This window comes from Zeus faber (genome assembly GCF_960531495.2).
Source record: "Zeus faber genome assembly, chromosome: 10".
Lineage (NCBI taxonomy): Eukaryota > Metazoa > Chordata > Actinopteri > Zeiformes > Zeidae > Zeus > Zeus faber.
In genome coordinates, this window is record NC_137199.1 from 14794536 (window position 1) to 14806396 (window position 11861).

The window sequence follows — 11861 nt, forward strand, 5'->3', positions numbered from 1 at the left end:
TATTTTTGAATAGCGACTGTCTTGGTTGTGCTCAGCAGTGACGCAAATTCCGGGGCGGAACAGAAACCCTGCACAAATGACCCTCTGTGCACATACTTTGGCACGAGGTCAAGAGACAGCACGAGGCAGACATTTTATTTTTACACCAAATAAATTTTTTATTTCATGCCGATTTGTGTATTCATACCCACATGAATTTATGTGTTTTCTTAAAGACCTTAAGTTTTATATTACATTTTAATATTTTTTAGAGCATGTTGTCTTTAAATGTTAAAGGCAAGTGAAAGATTATTTGACGGATAGGTGTGGTATTTTTCAACCCAGGCCTTATCTAAATATTGGTTACCATCATTTATACAGTAACTGTATAATGCTTTATTATTGAGAAACTTACCAATCTGCTACAGCCTCTCACTGTGCTTGAATGCAGTCCTATGGGGCAAATGTCGAAACCTCAAAAAACATAAATTGTGTAAGTGTCTATATCAGTTATGATTTGAACCAACATTTTGTCCTTTAAAGTCTGTGTTTTCACCCCTCTATCTGGGCCCCCATGTATAGATTTTGGTTGCTTGAGTAGAACAGGGCCTACACTGATAACACATTCACATGACTAGTTTGGGAGTCTTTTCTTGGATAACCGGGGGGTAATGTGATTCGACACCATGTTACAGAGCAGCCATACACGGATAAACCAAGCTCAGAGGAGGACATTTGTCGGTTCTAAAGCCTTTCCACATCGAGAATGCTAGAAATATTGAGGTCCATTTATTGTCCTGTACACTGAGAAATTGAATGTGCCACAATGCATTGCCATCACCAGGAACCATCTCAAAAACAAAAACCCTCTCATACTGTAATTTATATTTCAAAATATAGGATTTATGATCATGGTTATGAAAAAACAACAAAGGAAAACAAGACACTTTCCATTTTCGCTGTGGCAGTAATTGTCCTTTCTTTTCCAAACATAGTGTCCATCTTTGAGGAAATGAATTAAAATGCTTCACTGAAACCTGCTCAGGAGGTACTAGCTGCACATGGGGGATGTCGACACTGAACCAAAATGATGACCAAGTCACCTCAAACATGTCAAAATGACCAGAATTATCCTGATGAAAACTAATTTGGTGACCAACTGACTACAAATACCCGATCAAACCTTAACGGCTGCAATCATTCCCCACATGTAGTGACACAACAAATGTAAAATAAATAATTTCCAGCATTTCATACCAACATGCAAAACAAAAACAACAAACAAAAAGAACAAAGGCTTTGAAAGTTTTATGCTTAGTTTTTAGTTGTAACAAGGCATTATGCTGCAAATAAAGTATTGACACAATTTTCCCACTTGGCACCAGATCCCATTCTGCAGTTGTACAAGCATGCATCTTGTACCAATTACACCAAAATGAGCGCTTTTTTTAAACACTGGTAAAGCCACTAAAAACAGGCGATTGAAGCCATTCCCATTACCAGTAGATGAGTGCGATTGTATGCCCTTCTTTTGTTTCTGGTGTGTCACGCTTGACGTCACAAAGATGCTGGAAAAGGGGCGTGTCATGTTTCCAGTGTGAGTGCTGGAGTGGCTTAGAGCCCGGCAGGGAGCGTGGGGGTTCTCCGCGCCATGCGCTGTCGAAGCGGTCCCCACGGAGTGGCACACAAAACATTCCATGGTCTGGCGGGAAAAAAAGTGAATAACTTTAGATTTTGGATCTGGATTTTCAATCTCTTATGAAATGATCGAATGATACACGGATATTCGGTCTATTTACACGCCAACGTCCGGAAAAGGGGCAAAAATTATTATCAGCAGTGATGCCGATCAGGAGCCGATAAATACCCCTGACTACTGCAGAGTCATTTGTCCCGGGAATGAATGCCGATTGAAACCTTTCCCACTAAAGACAAAAGCCGGATGTGAGCGGGTGATTTGTCCAGTGGAAAAAGGGTATCGTACATCAACATCAGATGCTGTGGGAGTATTCAACAACTTTCCATTTCACTGAGGAGCCAGGCAGACGGCAGACCCTGACAGTCTAGTGTGTTGAATAAGCCTGTGACAGCTTAACAGGTGAATACAACATGTAAAGTAACATTGGTTAAAAAATGTGTCAAGCACCAAGGCCTGTACCGAAAATTGTATTATAATTTGGCACTCTGAAAGGACTGTGTTACCTGCACCCTTCATTGAACGGCACAGACACTTGGAACATGTTGAAGGGTTTTCCAAGGAAACTGGGAACAATGGCTTCCAGTATGTCAGCACCTCTCAGTGTCCAACTAAGGTCACATCACGACCGTCTTCGGTTTGGCGGGGAACTCCTGGGGAACTTGATTCCCGTTTCATGTGAGGGGGACACTAATTGAAAGGGGGGATGCGTCCATGGTCTTGGCTCTCTGGCAGGCCAGGCGGCGGCAGTGCAGGAAGACACAGAGCGGATGGATGAAGGCCAGCAGGCTCAGCAGTGTCAGGGCTATGTTCACCTGGAGATAGAGCATAGAAAAGACGTCAAGTTTATTTCAGTGGCCCTTACTCAGAGCACAGTCTGAAAGGGACATTTCACAAAGACATCCACGGCACCCCCTTGTCTTAACCACCACCTGGGTAAGAGAAAAACTCAGAGAAAACACAAAAAATGGAAGAAAACTTGAGAAAGGCTACAAACAGAGGGATCCCCCATCCAGTGCAGTGAGGATGCAGAGGCGGCAACTGCCATTTTAAGTGTCATTTTGTACACCATTTTATAATTATATCTATATATGCAATTAATACGAGAGATGATTTAAAAAGAGAACTCGCAGGAAATGGAAAGATGACAAGCATAAGCAGGAAAGTAGAAACTGAGATACCGGGAAATGAAAAACACTCCCACAAACATGTGTGTTTTGGTTCCAGTAAAGAAAGTGATGCTGGGACACTCACACAAAGCGGCTCTCCTCCCAGGAAGCCTTTGACCAGAACAAACAACGGATACTGCAGCAAGGAGAACACGGCAGACAGAGCCATGACCAGACCAAACAGCTTACCAAAGTGACACGGCGGGAACCTGCGGCGCGCGCGCACCAACACACACACACACAGACACACACACACACGCGCGCACACACACACACACACACACACACACACACAGAAAACAGGAAATCAGTGAGAGGAAGACAGATGATTTCATTACATCTCTCACACCTCTTCTTGGCATCAGCAGCAACATCGGCATGGTGTAGTGTGGAATGGGGAATGTTTTCAACCACGATCAAAAAGTAAGACGTCTAATTAGGTCAGGTTAATGCAAGCATCAAAAACGTATAAGTATTTTCAAAATTCTCGTACTGGGTGTCATCTGCAAAACCTAAGATAAGTACATTCAGGACTTCCAACAGCCTACACCACTAATTCACAACCTTCGGGATTCTTCACCCCCGATTTAAACGTTTGTTAAGGTTTAGAATAACCACTGTATCGATCCCTGTGGGGAAATGTATCCTCTGCCTCTGACAAATCCAAACTATTTAGGAACAGAGGGCAGCAGCTCCAGTTCTCATAATGCCTTGCCCAAGGGCATCAGAGTGTGAACCTGACGTGCATGATTTTAGTGTGGAAGAAAATGGAAGTATTTCCCTCTCTTGTCTATTGTTTTGTAACTGTGTAATTGACACAATTTGTGCGTTTCATATTATTTCATGTTGGACATTGGAATTGAAAGTCATTGTGGCAGACCAAGGGGGGTGGTCAAGCCGCGGCTGCAGACGGCAGCACGGCTCCCTTTCCAGCGGCCGCCAAGCTGCATCGAATCGGCTTTCTTAATGTTTGACTTTCTTGCAGAGGGGATTGGCACACCGGCTCATCAGAGGACCGGGAGCAAGACTGGAGCGTCATTCCTCCTGCGGCCCAAATCATCATCATTATTATCATTTATTATTTATACTTGTAGGCCATGGAGCCTTTTTGTTCATGTCCATAAACCCCTACCTGTGGGCACAGACTCCCACAGTAATTTTGTCTTTTCCTGTGTGTGTGTGTGTGTGTGTGTGTGTGTGTGTGTGTGTGCGTGTGTGTGTGTGTGTGTGTGTGTGTGTGTGTGTGTGTGTGTGTGTGTGTGTGTGTGTGTGTGTGTGTGTGTGTGTGACTCACGCCACACTGATGAAGGCAGCGTTGCCTCCGTACAGGAAGGATCGGTTGAGGACCTGCAGGACGAAGGTGAGGTACTGGAGGGGAAGGACTGGGAGGGAGGCGCACACCGAGAACAGCACACACTGCAGCGCCGTCAAGAACAGCGACAGCACCGAGGCCCGCATGTCGGCCTCACGCTCACGCTCACCTACACACACACACACACACACACACACACACACACACACACACACACACACACACACACACACACACACACACACACACACACACACACACACACACACACACATACACACACACACACACACGCGCGCGTCTGATGTACCAAATGTACTTAGCGTTTACTTTTTCAATAACTGAAGCCGGAATGTTTGTGTCGTCTAGGCTGGATTATGGTCATGGTATTTATTCATGACCTTGCCTACACCAGCTGCAAGGAATCTTCAGCTTATTCAGAATGTGTCACAATGTGCCACAAGTAGGAAGCAGGACCATATCACAGCCATCCTGGGCTCTCTGCACTGGAGCTGATGCAGTCTGGAGGGCATTTGAAGTTGACTTTGTAAAGCCTCAAGTAGCCACCGTATTAACATGACATCAGTCCAAAAACAACGAGTGCAGAGTCATTGCTCTGCACTCGTTGGACTCTATTTGGTTATCACTAAAGTCAACAGAAATGTACTTGTTGGCAGATCCTGTAATGACAGTGCTCCCTGTTTTTGGAAACGCACTTTTCTCAATTACTACAGAAGCCGCTTCAGTAGACATTTTCAAATCAAGATCGAAAACTTTTCTCACAATGGTTTAGCTTTTTAAACTGGGACGGGCAGGTCAGATTACTACAGCATGCATGATGTAATAACCACAACTATTGTCTTGCCTTCATTCATTTGTATTGTGTTTGTCAGTACATGCAAATATTTTACTCGTTTATGTTATGACTTGTATATCTTTGTGTCTTTCTGCATTTAATGCAAAGTGTGTGGAGACCCGTGCTGGTGACGAGGCCCTTTAAACAAATTAGACTTTGCCTGGAGGTCAGAAGTTAGAATTTGTGTTGAGTGCTGGCTGACGTGGTACCTGGCGCACGGGGCTTTCCCTTGTGTCTGTCCATGATGAGGCCGTTCCAGGGAGCGCACAGCACGCCACACAGCTGGGTTATGGCAAACGCATTGGTGTACTGGCTCACTGAGCACGAACAGACAAGCAGTGATAAGACACAGCTCAAAAGCAATGAAATACAGTAGAACGGTGTTGTGTGTGGATGGGTTGAGAAGCTACACCTGACGCACTTTGGTTGGGCTAACAAGCAGAAGATTTAAAAACCCCATCCACACACTCACTCAGGATAGGAGCCCCGTCATGACATGTTCCATCTGCTCCTGGGCTAATTCTGCCTAGCCTCCTCTCTACAATAAACTGGTGTCTACAACCCATCGTCGTCCGTGTCTCTGTGCCGGAGGTCCCTGGAAACACCACTTGGATGCCGTGTGGCGGACGGAATTGACAGCCCAACATGGGGCTCCGGCACGTGGAAGGGACACAGAGGGGCTGTCCGAAGATGCCCTGGAGCCACCAGCGGGTCAATAGGCGGCCCCAGCACCAACCCTCTCCCGACTGGCGGCAGTAGCACCCATGGGTCTGGCAGAGGACTGAGGGAGAAGCAGTCGCTGCAATCACCTGCGGCTTGCTACTCCACCCAGCAACCACCGCCAGGACCATCCAGCAGCCCAGCAGCCAGGCCACCCCTCCAAGCAGCACCCGCAGCAGCCAAGTCCAGCCACCGCATCACCAGTCAGCGCAGCAGCCTGAGGCGCCACGCTCCGGAAGGAAGGAGGGGGCAGTCTGTCGTCGCCCTGGTGGAAGGAGGCCGGTCGACCGTGCTGCTCCGGGGAACTCAGGTCCTCTGGGAGGGGACCTGTTAACCTTTTTTGGACACTTGTTTGTATAAGGTATGGGAACCCTGTTTCAGAGTCTGTTGTTTTATGAGTTAAGGTATTGGAACCCTGTGTCGGAGTCTGTTTCAAACATTTATTTTTCATTTTTGCTCTCTGCTTGGTGGTGATGGGTTGAAGGGCGGAGTAGGCTTCGGCCAGGAATTCTTTCTGGCCTCAGTTTGGTGTTGGGGGTGTGTGGATGGGTTGAGCAGCTACACTTGAACTTGAACTTGAACTACTGATGCTCTTGGTTGGGCTAACAAGCAGCAGGTTTAAAAACCCCATCCACACACTCAGGATACGAGCCCCTTCATGACATGTTCCATCTGCTCCTGGCTAATTCCACCTAGCCTCCTCTCTACAATAAACTGGTGTCTACAACCCATTGTCGTCTGTGCCGGAGGGCCCTCAAAATGCCACTTAGGTGGTAGGCAGAACTGCCACAAAGGGATTGAACAATTATACTGAGTGTAAACAATTAGGTAATTCTGCCTTCTATGAAAATGCCTGGTGGGTGTGTTTACCCAGGGAGGGCTCCCCCAGCGTCAGTCTCTGCAGCATGGGGTTGAGCGTGCCAATGAACAGGTAATGTCTGAGCTGCATCACAGACAGCCACACCAGGTGCCACAGGAAGAACCTGGACAGCACACACGCACGGAAGCTTCTCTCTGAGGTGCAGAAACAAACCAAGTCAAAGGAGGTAAAGGGCAGACTATTAACAGGGCTTTCAGAATACAATTGGGTAGGGACCATTATATCTCCTCACATTTAACGTAGTTCATCATAGTTTCTCATGAAACCTCTTCCCATCACTGCTATGTGAACGGATGCATGTAGACATGAGAGTGACTGTTAATTTACTCTTATGGACTAGGTACTGTATGTGTGTGAGGTGCTGCTTCTTTGTATGGTGTCTATGTATTGTTTTGAAATGTGTTGAGACCAAAGACACACATCCTACCTTGATTGGCCAGTAAAGACGTATCCAATCTTATTTTCAGTCTAAAAGGCTTTCTCAAGGTCAAAGAGTCTGTGCAACCATTTCCTCTAAGTTAAATAAATAGGATGTAAGTAATTTGAACGGTCTCTGAACTGGCATTGTGGATCGGCCTTCGAAACCCAGTTCAAGAAGCTCACAAAGGGCAGTTCCTGTGCCCCTCGTCAGACCATGTCTCAGCACTGGGCAGTCCTGTTCTGGGAGCAGTATACCTGTCTCTCTCTCTCTGTCCTGTTATCTACTTGCAGCACCCTTGCCCCTTTTCCTCCCTTCCACATAATTAATGGAAACTGGCCAACCAATCTGTTCATCATCAGGACCTTCTGAACCGTCCTTGTAGAGCATCTCTTCTTGTGTGTTTTTGTCCTCCTGTATGTTGTTGTTGGGTAGCGTCTGCTCCGGATTGAACAACACTTTTTTGCTGCAGGTCAGTCTGACGGGGAAAGAGCAACACAGGAGTCAGACACAGAATCAAAGCAAGTACACATTCGACGATGATCGTCACTTAACTGTCCCTACCCATAAGTGTAGTCGTCGGGCAGAGGGTAGGGGATTTTGTCCTTCGGCAGCAGAAGGAAGGTCCTGAGCACGTGAATGAAGCCACACGCCGCCAGGATGAGGAAGGAAACCATCAGGGAGACACCTGACTCAAACAACAGCTAGAGTGGGAGACACGGAGACAAGATTTGAGTTTTTGCTCATCAATTTAGACCTTGAGACCTTGAACGATTTCAGTCATTCCTCAGCGAGTGATCTTCAAATGAAAAGTGATGAATTGGTCCTAGCAACTCTCAAATAGATTAGAATGCATGAGAGCATCATTGCATTATTACTGTTGTGTTTGACGTACCTTGATGATGAGGAAGAGCACCGCGGAGGAGTCAAAGGCTCCGCTGTAGAGCGTAATGATGGTGGAACGGTGGGATCCAAACAGGTTCCCCACCTACGGCACAGATACTTCCACTATTAATGATGCTTTTAGTTCAGTGGTTCAATGGCTGAAACGACAGCAGAGCCAGCAGAAGGGGGCAACAAAACCTGGGTCAGTATTAATCACACATTTGAAAGTGAATCACACTGAAAGTTTGACTAGGACTTTAGATACTGTAGTTCTACATAAATGAATGACCAAGATTCCTATTCGACATTCAGCGAGGAGTGGAACTTCTCCTTTTCAGAAATATTTATGATAATGTCAATGATAAATTGTAGTAAAGTATTTTTGGAGTTTTTAAGTCCATAATACCTGCATATTGGTCATCAGCATCATGATGCCCCCTCCCGCGATGAAAGTGAGAGCAGGGAAGAGGAGGATGGACAAAGCTGATGGAGAGAAAATCAACGGTCAGTAATGCACACACAGCCGTCACTGGTCAGTGGTGTCACAACGTTCCTGTGGCATGACAAAAAGGATGAAAGACACGTGCCTGAACTTGAGAAGGCTACAAACAGGGCGCCGCAGGAATAAAGACATCTGGTGGAAGAAAAAGACAAGAACGAGTGAGGCGGGTTGGGTGGATCACGCTACTAAGTCCCAGAATTTCACTCGAAAGGTCATTTGAATCTGAGAATGAATATTTTAAAAGGGCGTGGCTTGTACATAACCATAAAAATGCCTTTAACTTCATTTAGTTTTTCTCCTCCTTCAATTTTTCCCTGGTACCCGCGGTATCCTGAACTGTTTGGAAAGCCTTAAGCCACCTGAAAATGCTGGACCAAAATACCTCCTTCTCTGCCTTCCCAGGAGGTTGTAACAATATATCTAAATCCATGTAATCACATAAACATATATGCACACACATAATGAAGAACATGTAGCCTCCAGACACACACATTTCAGCACACAGATTTAATTTTTTCACAAACCTTTAAGATTGTGTCCTCCCTCGGGTTCCTGCTAAAAAGCTTGCCCCATCCTCAAAGTTTGCCTTATCTTGGCTTGACCAATTATTTTCTGCACCTGAGAGGTCAAGCTGTATATTCTCTGTATCTGTGACGTCGAACTGACCATATATTCTCTCCCTGAAAATCAACTGTTCGACTCAGAGAGCTGCTCCTTAGCACATCTCTGATCCAACCCTTGTACAAGTAAATCCGACGTCTGTCTGCCACTTTGTTAAAGACCACCTATTGACAAACTGCAGATTAAAGCGACCCTCTCATTTCTGTAACAGTTATCACACATCACGCAAGAGATGTCTAATCTAGAGCCAGAGAAAGGGAGGAGGTCTGTGTGTGTGTGTGTGCGCGTGTGTGTGTGTGTGTGTGTGTGTGTGTGTGTGTGTGTGTGTGTGTGTGTGTGTGTGTGTGTGTGTGTGTGTGTGTGTGTGTGTGTGTGTGTGTGTGTGTGTGTGTGTTTTTGAGGTGGTTGGGAGTATTGGTTTGTGATTGGCTCTGTGTCACATTAAAGTTAGCTCTAATCCCCTACAACACACACACACACACACACACACACACACACACACACACACACACGAACGAGTAGATTGTGAGTGGCAGGTGTCCAACTACATTGCAAACCCAATCAAAGTGTCATATATTTTCCGCTGAATAGCCCGATTCCACAAAATGAGATGGTTTATCTAATCTAAAGCAATACAGATAACACTCGATTCCACAGACATCCAACATTGAAACCCACACACAAATGTTTCCTTTCCACATTTCCTCTCCCTTTCTGCTTTATACTCTTTTTCAAATGCAAATCATTGCCTAGTCCAACAGTTACCTTTTAACCCTTGTTGAGCCTTTGTTTTTTTCTCCATTTTTGTGGTTTTCTGTGTCTTGTTCGTCGCTGTGTTGCCCAGCTTTCCCGGTTTGCTGCCCTGCAGCCCTCCCACCTCCCGGCAACCACAGCTTGGTCCTCCCGGACGCTCAGGAATTAACTGTGCGGCAAGATGCTTTCTCACATGATTCCCTTGGCCTTTCAGCCTCGGTGCTCTTTCTCCTTCTTCCCGATGCCTTCCAGCCATGTATTTCTTGACGGGGGCGACTCAGGGCAGCCACAACCACACGTAGTCACACAAAGCCTTCTAGGGCTGTACCCGACTCAGAATTTTGTCAGTCAAATCGGCTGAAATGTAGCTGAAACTTTACTATTAAGTCACATTTCCCCAAAGCCCAGCAGTGCAGAGGGTTTATAATCACAGACTCTGTAAAATAATCAACATTGCGAGTTAGCTGATGTGAGTAATGGAACTAATCGAAAAGTTATGTGCAAAATGGGAACACATTTGAAAATACAAGTGAAGTGCCTTGGTAATTGAAATTAGTTTTCAATTAATTTTGCAATCGTTCACCTCTATATTCCACTATAGAGGGCATTGACATTAAGCTTATTAATACTACAGTAGCTGGATAATGACCAGCACAATCCCCAAACTGAAGGCGAAATGAGGCAAAAGTAGGCTTGTATGGGACAACAAACCAGCATTTCAATTCAATTCTCACAACCCCCACCGTGGCCACCGCCTCTTCTTTCAGTGCACCGTAAACATTAAAGGCTGGACTCACATTCCCAACAGCCGAGCCACAGTGGTACCAAAGCGGTCAAACAGGAAACCGCTGGGCAGCGTCAAGAAGTTGTTCATGAAGGCGGCAAGGGTGAACACCAGCGAGAACTGCTCATCCTGTCCGCTGCAGTCTGAGTGGAGGATACAGGTGGAGGAGATGAAGGTCAGGGAGGTGAATGAAGGTCATAACTGTCGCTGTGAATGTGCGTGTGTGTTAAAAATAAAAAAAGCAACCACTGACCGACGACTTGCGTTCCGTTGACTTCTGTGGCGTTGACACACAGGTCGCTGAAGTAACCGTCCGTCTTGAGGACAAACACCAGGGAAGCAAATCCAAAAACGGCCCCGGTGAAACACAGGCACTCTACCAGGCCGGTGGCCAGGGTGAACCAGCGACGCACCCCGGAGCATCCCCGGCACCGCAGCATCCTCTCTCTCTCTGGGTTAAAAAACACACACATACACACACACACACACACACACTGAGATTTAGGCTTGCAAAATACGCAAGGCATGAGCCACAAGTAAAAGAATCTGGGTGAAATAATGTACTGTTCCGATCCAAAATATTTGCACAGCTCTTTCCCAAAACCAGGGGATGGATGACTTCTCGATAAATTTGACAGTTTACTAATTCAGGAAACACTCAACTCAAAACCGCATTGAAAAAAAAGTCTTAGTAAAAGTCTTCCCCCTTAGTTAACCACAAAGACATTGGATAGGAAAACCATTTAAACGTGTCATGAACTGGATCGAAGAGAAACTGATTCGCACATGCTCTGTAATACTCACAATACAGCTCTGTCCCAGACTTCTTTTCCCAGCTACACTCAAGACACTTTTCCACCTCTCGCCTCTTCCTTCTTTCTTTATATAGATGTACTTTCCTTGCCCTTACACTCTGCCTCCTCCTCTGGTCGACTCCCCTTTTCCTTTTCCCTCTCTCCTCGCCCCCTCTGGCCTCCTTCGGTTGGCTCAGATATTAAACAGTTCCATGTTCTTTGTAAAACCGGTCAGACACCAGCAAGAGAAGCAATTAAAAAAAGCGTTTTGGGCTGAAATCCAGATGTATCTGGGCCAAAATTGACTCTGGTAAAAATCTTGAAAATGAAAATTTTGCTTACTCAAAGTAAAGGACGGGGGATCATTTCAAACAAAATTCTTAAAGTGAAAATCCATCAGATTATTTGGTCAGAAAATCCCATATTTCGTATACAGGTACTCCTCACTTGACGACTGAGTTCCGTTCCTAGGACCAGGTCTTAAAGTGAATT

General features: G+C 45.7%; 1 protein-coding gene across 1 annotated transcript; it reads right to left on the reverse strand.

Moving 5' to 3' along the window:
* Positions 1-2329: 2329 nt before the first annotated feature.
* LOC307235882 (equilibrative nucleobase transporter 1-like) lies at positions 2330-11015 on the reverse strand (the record flags this gene model as incomplete). Its single annotated transcript, XM_080008140.1, has 12 exons — positions 2330-2490; positions 2930-3053; positions 4139-4325; positions 5222-5329; positions 6603-6746; positions 7375-7508; positions 7595-7734; positions 7926-8018; positions 8322-8398; positions 8503-8549; positions 10589-10718; positions 10829-11015. The coding sequence occupies 12 exons, from the start codon at positions 11013-11015 to the stop codon at positions 2350-2352; spliced, it is 1512 nt and encodes a 503-aa protein (XP_079864266.1). The 3' UTR covers positions 2330-2349.
* Positions 11016-11861: the final 846 nt, after the last annotated feature.